General features: G+C 38.7%; 1 protein-coding gene across 1 annotated transcript in view; it reads left to right on the top strand.

Annotated features, from left to right (window-relative positions):
• CDC73 (cell division cycle 73) overlaps positions 1-14,933 on the top strand; it is a 102,247-nt gene extending 87,314 nt beyond the window's left edge. The window contains exons 14-17 of the mRNA XM_030953988.1: positions 7,060-7,221; positions 8,985-9,085; positions 12,570-12,711; positions 13,525-14,933. Of these exons, the coding sequence (XP_030809848.1) occupies positions 7,060-7,221; positions 8,985-9,085; positions 12,570-12,711; positions 13,525-13,561 (442 nt within the window). The 3' untranslated portion in view covers positions 13,562-14,933. The remainder of the gene's footprint in view (positions 1-7,059; positions 7,222-8,984; positions 9,086-12,569; positions 12,712-13,524) is intronic.
• Positions 14,934-16,834: the final 1,901 nt, after the last annotated feature.

Genomic DNA, 16,834 nt, shown 5'->3' with positions numbered 1-16,834 from the left:
TTAGGGGCAAAACAGGCTCAAAACTTTAAAGGGTGTAAAGAAAACTTTATTAACAGAATTAAAAGGAGAATGATAAGAACTAAAATAAACCTTTAGAACACCATCCCTCCCCCCAGCCTCTTTCCATTTCCCACCTACAATGTAAAGAGACAAAACATGAGATTTGGAGTCAGTTTACCACTTCTAAAAAGAAATCTTTCTTCAGTTCACTTAGGGAGAGGAGTCTCTCCTGCCATGCTATAGGAAGCCGTTTCTCATGGTTATAATTTTCACCAGCAGCACCCCGCCCGGAAATCTGCAATCCTGAACTCCCTCCCACTCTTTGTCAGTCTTCTCACAACTGCCTCCGTGGGTCACTGGCTTATGGGGTGCAATTTTTTAAGGATGAGCTGTTCTGGTAGAGAAGCAAGGGTTCTCTTCTTCTGTCTCTGGAAGCAAAAGTTCTGTTCTGTCTCTTGATCCAAAAGTTCTTTCTCTCTCTCTGTTCAAGTCAGATCACAGCTTCTTTCAACCTCTGTATTCTCCAGTTCTCTTCTGAGCTGCAGATGAACGCTGCATCTCCCCCTATGCTTTATGGGTTACAGGAAAATAGCCTGGTGCATTATATTCTCACCTTGGCTTGCAAAAGGTTTTCAGCTCCTAAACCGGAGCATCTCTTCTTCTTTGCTCTGGGCTTTGGCCCCTCCTTCGTGCCTTCACATTTCTTTTGCTCTGACTCGGGAGAAGATTGGCGTCCATGGATTATATTTGTTCCCAGATGGAATTTTTCAGCGCTGAAAAGGTTAATTTCTCCGGGGCCCTGCCTCGGGGCCGTGGCTCTCTGTGCTCCGGGGGGCCCCGGCTCCGCGGGGATTCCCGGCTGGCTGCAGAAATCTCGGCAGCCGCGCCGGGGGCGGGCAAGGGGAGGGGGGACACGACGACTTCTCTTTTCTCTAGAAAGCAGGAAGTAAGAAAGAGCTTTCTCTGGGTTTTTTTTTTTATTCTTAAATATGATTTATAGAGGCGTGTCCAGCTTCTCTAATTGGCTTAGCAGCGTTTCAGAAACTGTAATCAGTTTCAGAGCCAGCTAGCTGTTGTTTCTGTCAACTGTGAAGGAGGCTGTGATGTTTGTCATGGAGAAAGTCACTTCTCTGGCTGACCCTTTTCCCTCCTCACCAAAAATTCAATTATGGCAAACCCAGGACAATCGGTCTGTCGTGTCTAAGTGCATCTGTGCCAGGAGTCAGAGTTTTCAGCAGTCAACTTGCCAAGGCCTGTCCCAGGAGGATGCTCGCATTTAGAGTGCAGGAACATGATCCAGAACAAGCTGAAGGGAAGGGGAAGGGTTCAAAGGATGCCACTGCATAGTTAGCCTGTGTGGAACAGAAAGGGGAGAAGCAGGGTGTGTTAATGAATCACAAGTGCAATAGCAGAATTCAGAAGAGTAAAATATTAATTTAGCCATGACAGGTCTAGCACTCTTCTGGAAAATATACCACCTGGCCTGTATTTGTTTGCATTCAGATTTATGGAAGCACTTTGTTCAGGAATGGCTTCAGGGTTTGTTTTTACTGTTAAGTTATGCAGAGCATAGAACCGGCCTTGGTGTGATTGATAGATATGTGATGGTTTTCCAAGGAAAGAAGACTTAGCTAATTTCTACCTCCAAGTCAGCACTTTCTTTAACTCATTCCCCACTTGCAGCTAAATTTGACAGAAGAGCAGAGATTTCAGAGACTCCTTTCATTGCCACAGGTTTTGGGATAAACAAATATTGTCCAGGTAGAAAAGACACACCTAAATGAATCTTCCTTCCCTTACTCTTGCTGAGGAAGATGCAGGTAGATTTGCATTTCTTGTATTTCTAGAGATAGTCTGCCTGCTTGTATTTGCCATCAGAGGGGATTGGTGATAAAGCAGAAGGAGGAGAGATTTTTGGAGCTGGAAGGGTAAGAGCCATTGTAGGGGAGACTATGAAGAAATGTAGCAGAAGCCTGAGAGGATGATGCCCCTGTGGTGGTTGGGATATGGATATCCATGAGGAAACATAGTCTGTGAAGTGTGTGATCATAAGGAATGAAAATTTGGGTTTCGTAAATCAACTTCTGTGATTGTGTCCATTTAAATGTTTCTTAAAACAAAATAAGGAAAAAATCAGCTGAAATTAAAGATCAAAAATAGAGGTCAAAACTTACAATCATAGCTGGGAATCTGTCTTTTAGGATACTTTTTGTCTACAATTCTGGATTTTTTTTAAAGGAACTGGACTGCAATGCACTGTCACTTTACATATGAGAAAAGTTATTTGTGGTATAATTGTCAGATATTTTAGCATGGTGATGGTAAGATAAACAGGAGATTGTTCATCCAGTTCTGTGGTAGGACTTGAATTGCCAAGAACTGAGAGAAACTTATTAATTATACCAAGATTTTTACTAAGCCTATTTGTAGCTGTTAGTATATTAGTTTTTCATGCCAGATTTGGCTGACATTTGTATGATGCTTTGCAGCTTACTTTATCACTTACATTAGGCTCTCTTTTAAGGTAGAAAGTAGGGAAAGCAGGAAAACTATCATGTGTAGAAGGAAACACATATGACAAACCCAAAGCATAGCACTAGTTTAAGATATCTAATTTATGGATTTAATATATCTGTTGCAACTTAGATTTTGAAAGGAGACATTTCTGTATGTGATTGTAATATATAAAATTCACCTGCTAAATAATGTGCAAGTATTCTTGCTAAGTTTTTTTGAAAGGTTACTTTTCTAAGGAGCCAAGTACAACATAAAGAGTTTCTAAAATAGTAAAAAGATAAAATTTAATTTAAAATCAGAACGGCAATATATTCTGGTATGTTGTGACACTTCTTTAAAATATTTTATATAATACATTTTATTCTTACTCACTATCTGAATGTAACTTTGGGTATCACAGTTACTATGTGAAATTGTGACTCAGTATTTGAGAAAAGCTGGAGTCAGGCTTTTCAGAGACAAGGCTTCTGCTTTACATGGAGCCAAAGTGAAGCAGGAATTCCATCAGGCAGATGAGAATGACTAAATGGTGATGATGTATTTTTATTATGATGAGGCTCTTGCTTGTGATACATTTAACCATATGTGGCCAGGCAACTCACTGGAGATTTATCCAGCTTTGATACCAAGTCAAGTACCTGGGATAGATTCAGGCATGATGTAATGTAAAAAAGCTTTGTTCTCTTGCAAAAATAGGTGTCTAAAGCTTTGGATACTGTAATTTAGCAGAAGTACTGACAAGGTGGTAGAAATAAGTCTTCAGTTCTGAACACAATCAAATGTGTATTGCCATGATGTCAGTTGCTGGTAAGTTGCCTTATTCTCCTTTTATGCATTTTTCAGTGTGCTTGAGCTGAGGGCCAGAAAGTGCTGATCTGACCTCAGTGAAAGTGTTTTAAAGGCACTGCTGCCAGTGGGTGTGAGTTTAGAGCCAGGGCAGGAGTAGCTCAGGCAGTTCAGTGGATGGTGTCCTACCAGTTACCTCCCAAACCTGATGGTGTTCACTTGCTTGCCTGTCACCTTAGGGAAGGGACCTGCTGCCTTTACAAAGTGAGAGTGCACCATTTTTCATGTGGATAATGATTCTGGCAATTAACAGCAAGGGCTAATAATTTCCTACCCCTACTAGGGGCATAAAAATGCATTCTAAGTAGATATGGATTTTTTTTTTAAATAGGGAATAGTAATCTGGAGAAGCAGCAAGAAACTGTAAGCTCCTGCACACTCAGGTTTCAGAACCTATTTCTGATGTTTAAAAAGCTGTAAAGTACAAATGTGTAGTTAAGCCACTGGCTATAGTATTATGTAGTAATATTACAAATAATCTCCAAGAGAAGATGGGATTTTTGGTGTTTAATACTCAGTTTTCTTACACTTGTGTTTTATGTCTGGGTAGTGATGACCTAGGCCATAAATATATTTATAATCATCCAGTAGTTTCTATTGATTCTCAGTTCTTGAGCACATGACTTGCTGTGCTTACTGAGTCGATGATTCCCGGAAATGCAGGCACAGATTCCATAAACTTTCTGTAAGCTGTCCTTTATTCCTGGACTCTGTGTTTATCTGGATGTAAGTGCTTGCTTCAATGCTTGCTTTGTGACACTTGTCTTCTCTGCTGTGCCATTTGAATCTGCTCATTGATAGTTTGTCCTTAACAAGATATCTTTGTGTTGTGGCCTAGAGAATTGCACTCAAAAATTCAGATTTTTTTCCCAGGAAATAAAACTGAAGCCATTGTCTAGAAGGGACATAACTGAAGCACAAGTGAATGGTGCCTCAATGGCTGTAACACAGTTTCTAGCTGAAATGGGCAGAAACTGCCAAAAAACTGGTGTTGAAATGAATTCTTAAACACAGAAACATTTAAAGCAGTGAATGTGAGAAGACTCAAGAGTGGTGAAGTTGTTACTCTGTGGCACAGCAATATTGCCTCTGCTCTCATGGGGCAGGGCTGCTTTGCTTTCCTGTTTCCATTTAAAATGTGTTTGCTTCTTCACATTTACAAATTAAATTTAAAATGTGACCTTTTAGATCCCTGTTCAGATGAATGCTTGATTATCACTGTAATGTGTGTAGGGCTGTTTGGTTTTTATTTACATATTCTCTAAGAGTTTCTTCTTGTTTAATGTAGGGAGTGGAGAATAAAAAATTCTTCTCAAGCTGCCCAGCATTTGGGGTGACCCTGGCTTTTCCAATAAACGCTGCCAGTTGGATAAAAGGTGTTTGAGGGCTTGTTTCTCTTAATTTATTTTTTTAAAATTTGTCTTCATTCTTTTCAGCCCAGATTCCTTTAGTTCTAATGGGTGATGAAAAGAAGAAACTCATTAGTAGTTTTCTTAAAAGCTGAAGGACCACAATGTAAATCCTCATTTTAGGTTCCAGAGTTTCCTATCAGTTCTTGTTGGTAAAGCAAAGCCTGTGACACACTGGCAGGACAGGCCATTAGGAGTGCTCATGATGAAGGTGCACCTCACTTGGGAGTTTTTAAATTAGCAAATTGATGAGAAATACTTAAATTTTGGTGTCACATCGGTGGGTGGCTTTTTCCAGTGCAGAACTCAGCTGAATGCCTCTGTGTAGTGTGCAATTGTATGTGTCAGTCTGTTGTGATGGATAAAATGTATGTAAATATTAACTCTTTGCTAATTACTCCAGTTATTAGGGAAATTATCTTAACTTCTTAAAAATATATTCTAGGTGGCCAATTTGTACTTTTCTCCCAGTGTCCTGTACAGCTGTTTTGTCTGTATTTCCTTTAGAATGATGGTGTTTCACATGTACTAGACAGACAAGCATAATTTAATTTATAGCTGCTCATTTAACACCTGTAATGCTTTCTCTGTATTTACAGTTCTAGTCAGCTTTAGTGCACCATTCCTAGTTATTAGCAGGTGTTGGCCTTTTTGTAATTTCTCAGTGCAGTTGTATCAATGGAATGCATTTGGACACATGTTTCAGAAATTGTTTATGACTTTGTTTCTGAAACACTATTAAATCACGAGGAGTAAAAGGGGATATAATCTGTTAATTTACATTGGGAAAGTAAAATGGTTTTTCTGGGAGGTTTATTGACAGTTTTCACCTGCTGCTTTAAAACATGTTTGGTTCCCCCCCCTAAAAAATGCCATTTTCTCTTTGAATATGTAGTGAAAACAAGTGTTTTCAAGTTGGCTTAATAATGAACTTTTCTTCATATTCAGTCTTGTGTTCTTTTTTCCTCTTTATCCAAGAATAGGAGTGGAGTCTGCCTGTACATTCAAATGTAGGTTTTAGTATTCAAATAGAAATAAATTGAAGAGAACAGATAGAAATGCTGCAAACAACTTACCCAAAAAATGTACTAAACTGCTCAAAAGCACCATGTGCAGTGTAATGAAGAGAAATGTTACCAGCTACGTACTGTGCTTTTAAAATGTACAACACAAATCCTCCTGCTAACTACTGCAGTTAAGGGAAACAGAGTTTTATTTTCATCAGAAGCTTTGGCAGTGAAATGTCAGCAGCAGACAGGGTTGTAGTGCAGCTGGGTGGTTCTGAATAGAATATCAGAGCACAGGCCTGAACTCTGTTCTTGTGCTGGCCTGGAAGGTGCTGCTGGTCACATCAGCTTCCCTTGCCATGACACACTTCCAGTTCTCTGAAAGGCAGGACTCTGTTAACTTCCTTTTCTCTATTTCAAAATCCACTGAGGTTTATCAATAAAAAGGCCCACACTGCTCTGACATTTATGATGCCAGTTTTGAGACCTATTCTGGGTATTTTATTATCACCATAAAGAGGAGGGCCTTGAAATGCAATTGCAGTTGTTTTTGAAGGTGAGGGGGCTGAAGGATTAAGGATCTGTAATTAATTGGAGGAGGAAAGCTGTGTCACATCTTAGCATTTATTTTTGTCATATGGAGGTAATATATGACATGAGGGCCACATTATCTGGATTTTGCAAGCATTTACTCCATCACAGAATCTATTAAGAATGAAACCCCAAAAAGTGGTGTCATGTATCATAGTAACCAGATGAATCATTGGTAATGTAAAATCACCATCCTCCAAAAAAAACCAAAACCTCACTCAAAACCATTTTTGACCAGAAAATCCCAACTTTCTTGAGAAATTGCTAATTGGCAGTAATTCTAATGGCTCCAAGAGCTCTTAAAATTTGCTCCTGGAAGCAATTGGATTAATGCCCAGATTACCCTTGGTCACTAAAAAGAAAAGTTGTGATCAGTTTGCAGATCGTGGTCTGACTCCTCATCTGCAGATGTATTGTGTAAGGCCCCAAATGTCTAAGGGCAGGTCAGGCTGTATTTTTGAGGCACAGAGGACCTTTTAGTGTGACTGTTTTTATCATGAGGCCTTCTGAAATATTATTCTTACTTTTTTTTTTTTTATTTTCTGAATGAGTAGTGGTGGAGACTTGGGATCGAGGTGTTTTCAGTGGCTGCTGTCACTAACGCCAGGCTCTGATAAAGCTGTTACTTTTCCTGCTGATTCCATCAAGTAAATTGCCCTTGTCTACTGAGGGGTTTGTTATTCCCTAAGGTTTGTACCATCAGATGAGAAGAAGAAGCAGGGCTGTCAACGAGAGAATGAGACTCTAATACAGAGGAGGAAGGACCAGATGCAGCCGGGGGGAACCACAGTCAGCGTCACTGTCCCTTACCGGGTCGTAGACCAACCTCTGAAACTCATGCCACAGGACTGGTAAGAACATTTCTCCTTTACTCAATTTCTTACCCCAGACAATGCAGAGTTTGGAGGGGAATAATAAAATGCTCTGAAATCTACTGAAAATTGAAGGTACATATATAAGAGTCTTCCTTTTATTAACTGTAGAAGTCTTCAGCTGAAAATAATATGAAAATAAATTAATCTAAAAGATCTTTAAAACTCGCACCACTTCATATTTTAACAGTGTGAGCAGCACAGTTAATATTATTGGGTTTGCCAGAAATGTTCATATTATTGTTCTGGTTTGTGGTGGTGTAACATGCATGTCACAGAACTATGATATGGAAGAAAACCCCTCCTCTGCTGTCTGCCTTCAGAGGGAGAGTCTGTTGGGAAGATGCTTTTGCAGGCCATCAGCATCTGATATTGCTTCTCTTTTAATAGTTATAGAAAGAAAATACATCAGACAGTAAAGACTGAACTGTGATTCCAGTATTGGAACTATTGGAATTTTACTTTGGAAGGAAGAGCCTTAGTTAAAGAAAGGGAATTGTAGATAATTTTTACTTTTATGAAAAAGCTGGAAATGGATTATTTGCTCTGTAGCCCATTTTTCAAGGCTATTAAAAATAGCTCTCTTTGAACAGAAAAACTCTGGAGAAGTTTTTATTGTTGTTTGACATCTTTTTGTTATTTGATGACATGCGTTATACATAATTTTTACTTCTTCCTGACAAGTGAGAAGATCTGGGATGTGGACAACGACATATTTGGTGGTTTTGTCATTTCCAAATTGGATTTTAATGGAGAGGAATACTTTGAAAAGATTCTGTTCCTAAATCAATTATTCTTTGTATTTAGAACTTGAATTAATCAGAACTGAGTGGATTTAGAATTCTGAAAATTAAATAGCACCTAAAATGTTTAATGATCAAACCTTTAAGAACCATCAAAACTACTTTCTAAAGTACTTCTGACCAAAGATGTGAAGTGGTGTATGGTTTTTTTATCTTGGGTTTACTCAAGGAAGCCATTCTAAAACCTGCAAAAAACCAAAATCCACCCCAGAGCACAAAGCTTCACCTTGATTATTCTTTTTCATTTGGGATTTAGTGGATTTAATGATAGATTAAATTTGGGGATTAGATTAGAGAGATAATTATTTGTTGTGGTAGGTAAGAACCATGGTTGGATGATGTAAATGTTCAAGAGAAAGATAGACCATATGTGAGGAGGTCATTTATTCTCAAAGGCTGGGTTTTTAAAATTTTACTAATGCAAAAGCTTAATCCTAATCACAAATTTATTTTCTTAGACCACAGGTGATGGTTGTACACTCTTAAAATAGCTGAAATTCGGTTTGCAGAAATTTAGCAGCTGTTGCTTCTCATTAATTTTCAGTCTGGAGGTCAGCAGTGTTGATAATAAAGGCCTTTAACTCTGCACATCTCAGTTTCAAGTGCCGTTTGCAGAAGATTATCTGTGAAAATGTTGGAGCACTTCTCAAAAGCAAATTAATGATGACCACAAATAAACACTGCCTTCTAAAAATTGTAACCTGAGAAACTGAGCTACCTTCTGCAAAGGGGCAGGGCTGAAAGCCCAGAGGAATCACATGAATGATTTTTTTTCCTTACAAGAGGAAAAGCAATTGTGCTGGAGGTGTGGTTGTTCAGTGTGCTCTCCTGCTCTATAAAAGGAGCAGCTCTGCTAAGGCTCACTGCCTGTTCAGTACAGCAGTGAGTGACATGTCCCAGGCCATGTCCATGCCATGTCCATCCCTCTGTGTGTTCCAGGGACCGCGTGGTGGCTGTGTTTGTCCAGGGCCCTGCCTGGCAGTTCAAGGGCTGGCCTTGGCTCCTGCCGGATGGATCTCCTGTTGATATCTTTGCAAAAAGTAAGGGATTCATTTTGTTCCTTTGTTTGGGGTTTTGTTGTTGTGTTTGGGGTTTCTTGTAGGTGTTTGTGCTTATGACAGAGTGCTGCCAAAGTGCTGTTGGTGCAAGTGGCTGAGCAGGCTTTGGGCTCCTCACAATGGCAAATATTCCCATGCCCTATGTGGTTGTTCTGCTCTGATCTGTGCAAGCTCATGGAAAGAGCTGTCAGCTGCAAGAGTCACAAATAGCTGGTGTACAAATCTGCTTTCCAGTCTTCTAAAAAAGGGTGAACAGACAATGTGTATTCCTGCAATTCATAGCTAACAGGTTTACAGGCTGGCTGCACATTCTAGTGCTATTTTGAAGAGAGGATTAATCACCTATTGCACCTCTAAGAAAGCATTGAAAATATGATCTGGTATATGACAAAAACTTCAGAGTTTTTAAGAAGTTGAAGTTTCAAGTGAGCTAGATGTTAGCATTGTATAGATCTGAACAGGTTTTTTGGGTCTCCACAACTGTGATGCTTTGAGGCACTTCTCTGGCACAGTTCACCCATCTGACAGAGAGGTGAGCCATGGTATCTAAGGAGTCTGTCATCTTCTTTTCTCTGTTGCTTCAGTTTGGAGTTGCCTTAGGAAATAGACCTTTTGATGGTCTTCTCTAGTTTCAGATATAGACATAACCAACACATACACACACACACCAAAAAAACCCCAACCAAACAGGCAACAGACCCAAACCCACCTTTGTAGCTGTAATATATTCTGAAAAATCCTTTCCTTAGGATTTTTTCTCCTGAGAAGCTGAGAGGCCTCAGGTACAAAATGTAAACAATGATTGTCTGCTGCTGTGGAATGCAACAGGTGGATCTGTGATTGGTCTCATGTGGTTGTTTCTGATTAATGGCCAATCACAGTCAGCTGGCTCAGACTGTCCGAGACACAAGCTTTTGTTATCATTCTTTCTTTTTCTGTTCTTAGCTAGCCTTCTGATGAAATCCTTTCTTCTATTCTTTTAGTATAGTTTTAATATAATATATATATCATAAAATAATAAATCAAGCCTTCTGAAACATGGAGTCAGATCCTCGTCTCTTCTCTCATCCTAAGACCCCTGTGAACACTGTCACACACCTTAGTTCAGTTCTGGCATCTTGCAGTCAGTGTGATGAGGAAACAGGTTTGATCAGGTTTTGTGTGTGCCCCTCTTTGCTGTGTGATGTAGAATCTGGAAAGACAAAGCCACTTTGATGAGCAGCAAGGAAAAAACTCAAGGATGGGACAGAAAGCGAAGGATGGGTCTGTGAACAAGAGAATAGAATGAGTCAGTTAAAGGGGGATTGAGGAAGAGCAGGGAAAGAGAAAAAGAGCTTGAAAGTCACTGTGAAAGTAAAACTGTGCCACAGGAGAGAGTTTAACAAAAGAGATGAATGAAAGAAGGAAATAGCACTTCAAAATAAAGATACTGAGAAAATGGCAGTTGCAAAAAGCAAAGCCAAGAAAAATGCAGTGAAATATTGAAGGTCTAGCTAGCAGTTACATGCTGCTTCCTGTTAGTTTTATCAATTTTATATATACGTGTATGGAGGGCTGTAGGAATTGTTCTGACTTGCTTTGACATTCCTGGTCTCAACATGCCAAAATATCACAATCACAGCCCGCACAGTTCAGGCTGAAGGTGTACAAATTCATACATTTTTCAAGTGAAAGAGGGATATCTGGTCTTAATTCATACATTGAAATGGATCTTCTATTTAGAAATGCATTCCATTCCTTCAAAGCATGGTATTTTTAAAATATTTTCCTGATAAAGTGTATTTCTAGAACTTTCCCTGATGACTTTACTCATTCCTCAAATGAAAACAGGTGAAGGGAGCACAGACAGCATCAGTCCAGTTTTATATATCTATTTTTATCTGAAGCTATTGTTTTGCCATACTTAGAGTGTTCAGTAAGTGAACTGAATGTTCACTTCACAAATGTGGTTTCTGGGATTTGCAGCTGTCCATTGTTTCATCTGCAGTTTGTATTTCTTCTTCTCTGTCTTTGGGTCTGTTGTGGTTACCAAGTATTGAAGGCTGTCACTTGGAAAACAAGCAGGTAGCTTACCAGAAAGAACTCCTCAATAAAGCCTGTACTGGGCCAGAGCCTGCCAAACTGGTTTTATTGGAACAATTGCTTTGTCCCAGAACATTTCATTAGCTGAATCTCTAAAACTGTGCTCCTTAGTTTTCCTTGTGCATGGTGTCCTGACTGTTTCATGTTCAGGTACCAAACCAGCCTAATTTCACATTTACAGGTGAATGGTTGTGATGAAGTTTTGAATGCTGTCAGTTTCATGGACAAATATTTCATTTTGACTAAAAGGTGTTCCTCCCAGAGCACAGCAGGGGGCTTTAATAGTGATTTGTTTCAGGTTCAGAAGCGGATCCTCTTGTGCTTAATAACATTTAACTGGAATGCAGAGACTCTGTCAGGTGTTGATGGAGTTTTCTGTAAAGGCATGGCCCTGGTATATCTTTATTTGTTTTTTTCTGAAGTTATATGAGTACATGCAACAATGTATAGTGGAGATAATGTATATATATTATTAATCACAAACCTGGAAATTTATCTGTCAGAGATATAAGTCAGATGATAATTTCTTTAGTTTGTCAACAAAAAAAAAAAAGTTAATTTCACATACCAGCCTTCTAGGGAGTTCCCAAATGGATCTGGAAAAGAGAACTGATTTTGTGGAAGACAAAATTAAGAGTGTGGTATCTGAAGAAGATACAAGCATGGCATTAAAAAGAACTAGTTTCCACAAAACTGATGGCTTGTTTTACTTTTCCAATACCACTAAAATCATCAGATTGGGTTACCAGATAGGAATTGTACAAGGCTTAAATACGTTGGTTTTAATGCTCACTGTGTAAATGCTGAGGCTTTACCTAATTCACATGTGACAATACTTCCCAAGAGAAAAATAGCAGTTAATATTTTGCCATTTTTAACTGAATACTAGATAGGGGAAATTGGCAGTTGCTAAATTTCTCAGAATGCTTTATGCAGCATTTGGGGGTTTCATTGGCATTCTAGTATCTGTCTTTTACAGATTGTTTTAGAAGATAGCCAGGCTTCCTGCTCATAGGTCTCAGAAATACCTTTCTGATTATTATTTAAATTCTTTGACAGCTCAGAGATTTTCAGAAAGAACTTCTTTGTTTCTCAAAGAGAATGTACTTGAATTGGCAGAGTGTTTCTGCTATTCCCTTGAAATCTGTGCATCTAAAAGTAGGCACTGCCCTTTCCCTTCACCCTGGAATAGCCTGGGAGCCATTGACCTCTATATTTAACTGTGCCCTTCAGTGAGTGGTTGACTTCTTTGGATTATAGGCTTGATAATTTTACTCTCAGGCTTCATTCTGAAAAATGAAGAGCGGGGTGGGAATTTTCTTTGACCAATAAAGAAACACTCAAGTCTTCATGTTTGTACCAAATGCTCTCCTGTTTGCTGTAGTTAAAGCTTTTCATCTCAAGTACGATGAAGTGCGCCTGGATCCCAACGTGCAGAAATGGGATGTAACAGTGTTAGAGCTCAGCTACCACAAAAGACACTTGGACAGGCCAGTGTTCCTACGCTTCTGGGAAACCTTGGACAGGTATGGTTCCTGCTGGAAGTCCTTGGTCTTCATACTTGTATGCTTTTGGTGGGACTTAAAAGTTCTGGCAGCCAGGGAATTGTTTACAACTTGGATATCTGAACAATTAAATACTGCTTGTTTTGATTTTCCCTCATGATATAGTTAATAAAATGTAGTGGTATATGTTTGCAGACTGTAAGTAATCATCTCCAAAGTGTGGATTTAGAGGAAGGGTAGTTAGCATTAATCATTGCTTAGTCCCATGATTCCCCACCTTCTGACTCTGATTCTCTAGGTCAGAACCCTGCTGAAGGGGAAGTTCACTGCAATACCTTGTTCATGTTGTAGAGAAGAAATTATTATCATGAAGCAGTTGAAGAAATATTGAGGGAGGGGAGAAACCCATGCATTTCATTAATGTTTAATTTTTTCATGTTGATTCACAGTGAACTGCTTGAATAATTGAGTGAAAAAGAAAAATCCTGTGGGAATTGTCAAAATAATTCCAATCATCAAACTTTCCATGGCTTTCTATTTAAAACTCTCATGTGAACAATATATCTGAACTCCCAGAATGAGCTGGTTGTGTTTACAACAGTCTTTCAGTGTTAGAGGTCATGCAATGCCTTGGAAAGCTGAGTTTTCTTTGAGGCAGGGCTGTAGCCAGCTGTTATTTAGTAGGAGAAATCCTGCACACATTGCATCTGTTTGGCAACTTTCTAATTCCCTAAGAATTCTCTTTTAACAATGCCTGGGCATTTTATTCCTGCAAGTGAAATTCCTATACATGTCACAAGGGTAGTAATGCTGTCTTCTGTTATTTTTTTTTAGGTATATGGTAAAGCACAAATCTCACTTGAGATTCTAAATCCTTCAGCTGCCATTTATTTCCTGAAGTATGGATTGAAAAAAATGGAAGGGGCTCCAGTTTGGAGACCAGAGCTCGCACTATATATGTCAAGAACTTTACAAATGAGGAAGGGTCACAGTTTAAACTTTTTATAAAATCTTATTTGGATGATTCATGCTATGGCAGGTTGATACCTGTTAATCAGAAGCAAAGGGGTTTTGCTTAAAACTATTTTTTTAATGTTGTTAGCCTTCTAGTCTGCAATCCAAATTGTATATTTTGATAGCAGCAGTTTCTTCTCTGTTTTGTTAAATTAGCCACATTTTTAAAGACTGTGTTTTGTTCCCCAGTAGAGGATAGCTGGATGTCCACGGCGGGTTCCCCGTGTGCGTGTGCACGGGCGGGTGTAAATACATGTGTGCCTGTGTCTATAGATATAGTGTACAAAAAAGTTATAGACACAATGACACACACCTAGGTGTTTCCAGGCTTTCTAAACCACTTAGCTTCTGAGCTTAGTTTGGGGTTTCTTTGCTTACTGTTTCACTTACTGAAAATATTTTGTTGTGAATGATATTACATTTTAGTCAATAGGACTTGCGAACTGAGCAAAGTGAAAGTTGTTTTCGATAAATCAAAATGTCAAGCTGTATATGTATATTCTGTCAGTCTTTGTTGAAAAAGGGAAGATCAAAAATCTATTAACTCTTTTTTTGGATTTGTAATGTCCCAGTTTACTAAATCTTGAAAATTTATTATAGGCATACCTTCGAGTCATGGTAACTCTAAATTGCCATTCTCCACACACATCTCTTTCTTTAAACTGAAAGTATGCATGTGTACATTCCCATCTAGCAAATACCTTTGCATATGAATCTAAATGTTACCTAGATTAAATGATGAATAGAGGAGGAGAGAGTTGGATTCTTTTTTTTTCCTGGAACAGCCACCACAAGGAATGAATAATTTTAACTTCTTTGCATTTATACCTCTAATACGATTTTCTCGTGACAAAAGTAGCCCAGACTGTCAACAGGAGTTGTAATTTTCTGAGCTGAGTGGCTAATATGGCCTCCCAAGAGTCCTGCATTGGAATGGAAAATCAGCCTTCTCAAATTACCAAAGAACAGATTTGCTTCATCTCCAGCGTGAGGCCAGAGGATCCTGGTATTTGTACCAATTTACAGCATCTCTGTATCTATGGAATAACGTTAAGTTGATGTTGCATACCAGTGAATGTAGAGAATGATCAAATACTGTAACACCTGCATGATTTTTTTTCTGGGATAGAAAATACATGTTTATATTCCTGTTCTTGAAATTCCAAACCATGTTTTTTTAATATACTTTACATTTAAGGTTTGACAAAAATAAAATGTTCTACCTATTCTGTTTTGGTTTTTATTTGATGTTAACTTCATTTTTAGTAAAACCCAAAGTCAAATATCCATAAGAGGTTTTTAAAACTATGTCTGGCACCTGATTGTGCATATTTTTGTCAGCCATAAAAGTAGTGATGTTTATGTCATATATCCATAAGTCATATCCATAAGAGGTTTTTAAAACTGTCTTAAGTTCATGAGGACCGTGAGGTCTGACTTTTAATTGTATGTATCCATCCCTGCTTTATTGAGATTGTGTTTTCAAATGGTCTTAATGGAACTGTAAAATCCCAAACCACCAGAACAACCCTCCGTGAATCCCAGGAGTAGAAGCAGCTGACCCTGGATTTTGGGATGGATTCAGCGTGATGACTGGGAAGACTGGGCACTACAGAACTTCTGGGATGTCTCCTGTTTGTGTGGGCAGTTGGGCAGTACCCTCTTACTCTGTTTTTCCTGTACATAAGCTTAGTAGAAATGTGTCCATGTCATTCTAGAGCTGCCTGAAACATTGCGTGCTTGGTTTTAACCTGTACTGTACAGAGCAAAGCTGTAATGGCTTCTTCCAACATGGCAGCTGCTACCCCACGGTAGCAATTTACAGTTCATTTCTGCTTTAAAGAATGAGATATCATGTGTGCTTTTTTAAACTTGAGCATTTCCAATTAGAAATGTCTTTTTTTCAGACTTAATACGTACATCATGGCCTGTGCTGTTTTAAATAGGCTTCTGGCAGTCAGCTTGGAAAGTAAATTTTGGACAAGTGTGTGCTTCACATGCAGTGTGATATGCAGACCACAGAGCAGGTTTGCAATAGGCAAGGGACAGTTATCTTTTCTATATCCTGTACTTCACTGTGTTTTCAATGCAGGTGTAATTCCAGATCCAGTACTGTATGTAGGAGATGGCTTGATTTAGATGGAGATTTATGTATTTATTGGCAGTTAACGCCTCTGAAACTACTGAAGTTACATGGATATGGAATGGGCAGAAAAGCAATATCCATGAAATCTGTGTGACCTGTGTTTGTTTTTATGGGTTGAGGACAGACCTTTAACATCTTAGAATTTTGTACTGGCAAGCAGTTTGTGACCCAAGTTGTACAATATGTATTTGTGAAGGAGCTGGCACCTGATTGTGCATATTTTTGTCAGTCATAAAAGTAGTGATGTTTATAAAATGAGCCATTTTGCAATCAGATTCCTGCTGACATTATTGGAAGTTTAATTAGGTTGTCAGAATAGCATTCCTGCTGCCTTCATAAATAACTGCACATAGATTATGAAACTACTTGGACTTAAAAATTTAGCCTTACAGCAGCATTTTGCAACACAGCTGGAATTTTAGACACTTATGTTATGCTTAATTTGTCTGCACGTTAATGTAGAGTAATAAAGAAAAGTGATACAAAGAAGTGGGGAAGCTGGAGGAGCAGACATCTGTTTTACTGAGCTGCTTTCTTTTTGCTGAGCGAATTGGACACACTACTTAGAGGTGTATAAAGTGTGTAAATTGTATTCAATTAAAATGTACAACTATAGCTGAGCTACTTCCCTGCCTGCAGTTTATTGAACGCTAGAATGGCACAAGTGTGAGACTCAGATATCAAATTGGCTGTTCCTGTTCTGCACTTTCAGTGTCATAACTCTGCACTGTTTCATGAGGGTGACATGAGTGAGATGAAGCATGATCAGTTCAGAACTGGTTTGAAGTCTGTGATTGGGCTCACATGCTGTCAGCAGGTGATTATTACTTTTAGTTACAGGGTTAGTGGGGCCAGTAGTTGTACCTGAAGTAATGATTTTATATTAAAAATGAAAATACCTGTGATTTATACTGTTTGAGCTTTGGAATGTTAGTCTGAACAAAGCCAACAAAAGGGGACTTTTTTTGTAAGATAAAGTAGGGC

Source organism: Camarhynchus parvulus, chromosome 8, assembly GCF_901933205.1.
Source record: "Camarhynchus parvulus chromosome 8, STF_HiC, whole genome shotgun sequence".
NCBI lineage: Eukaryota > Metazoa > Chordata > Aves > Passeriformes > Thraupidae > Camarhynchus > Camarhynchus parvulus.
Note: the sequence above shows the minus strand (reverse complement) of the source record. Positions and strands in the feature narration are given on the sequence as shown.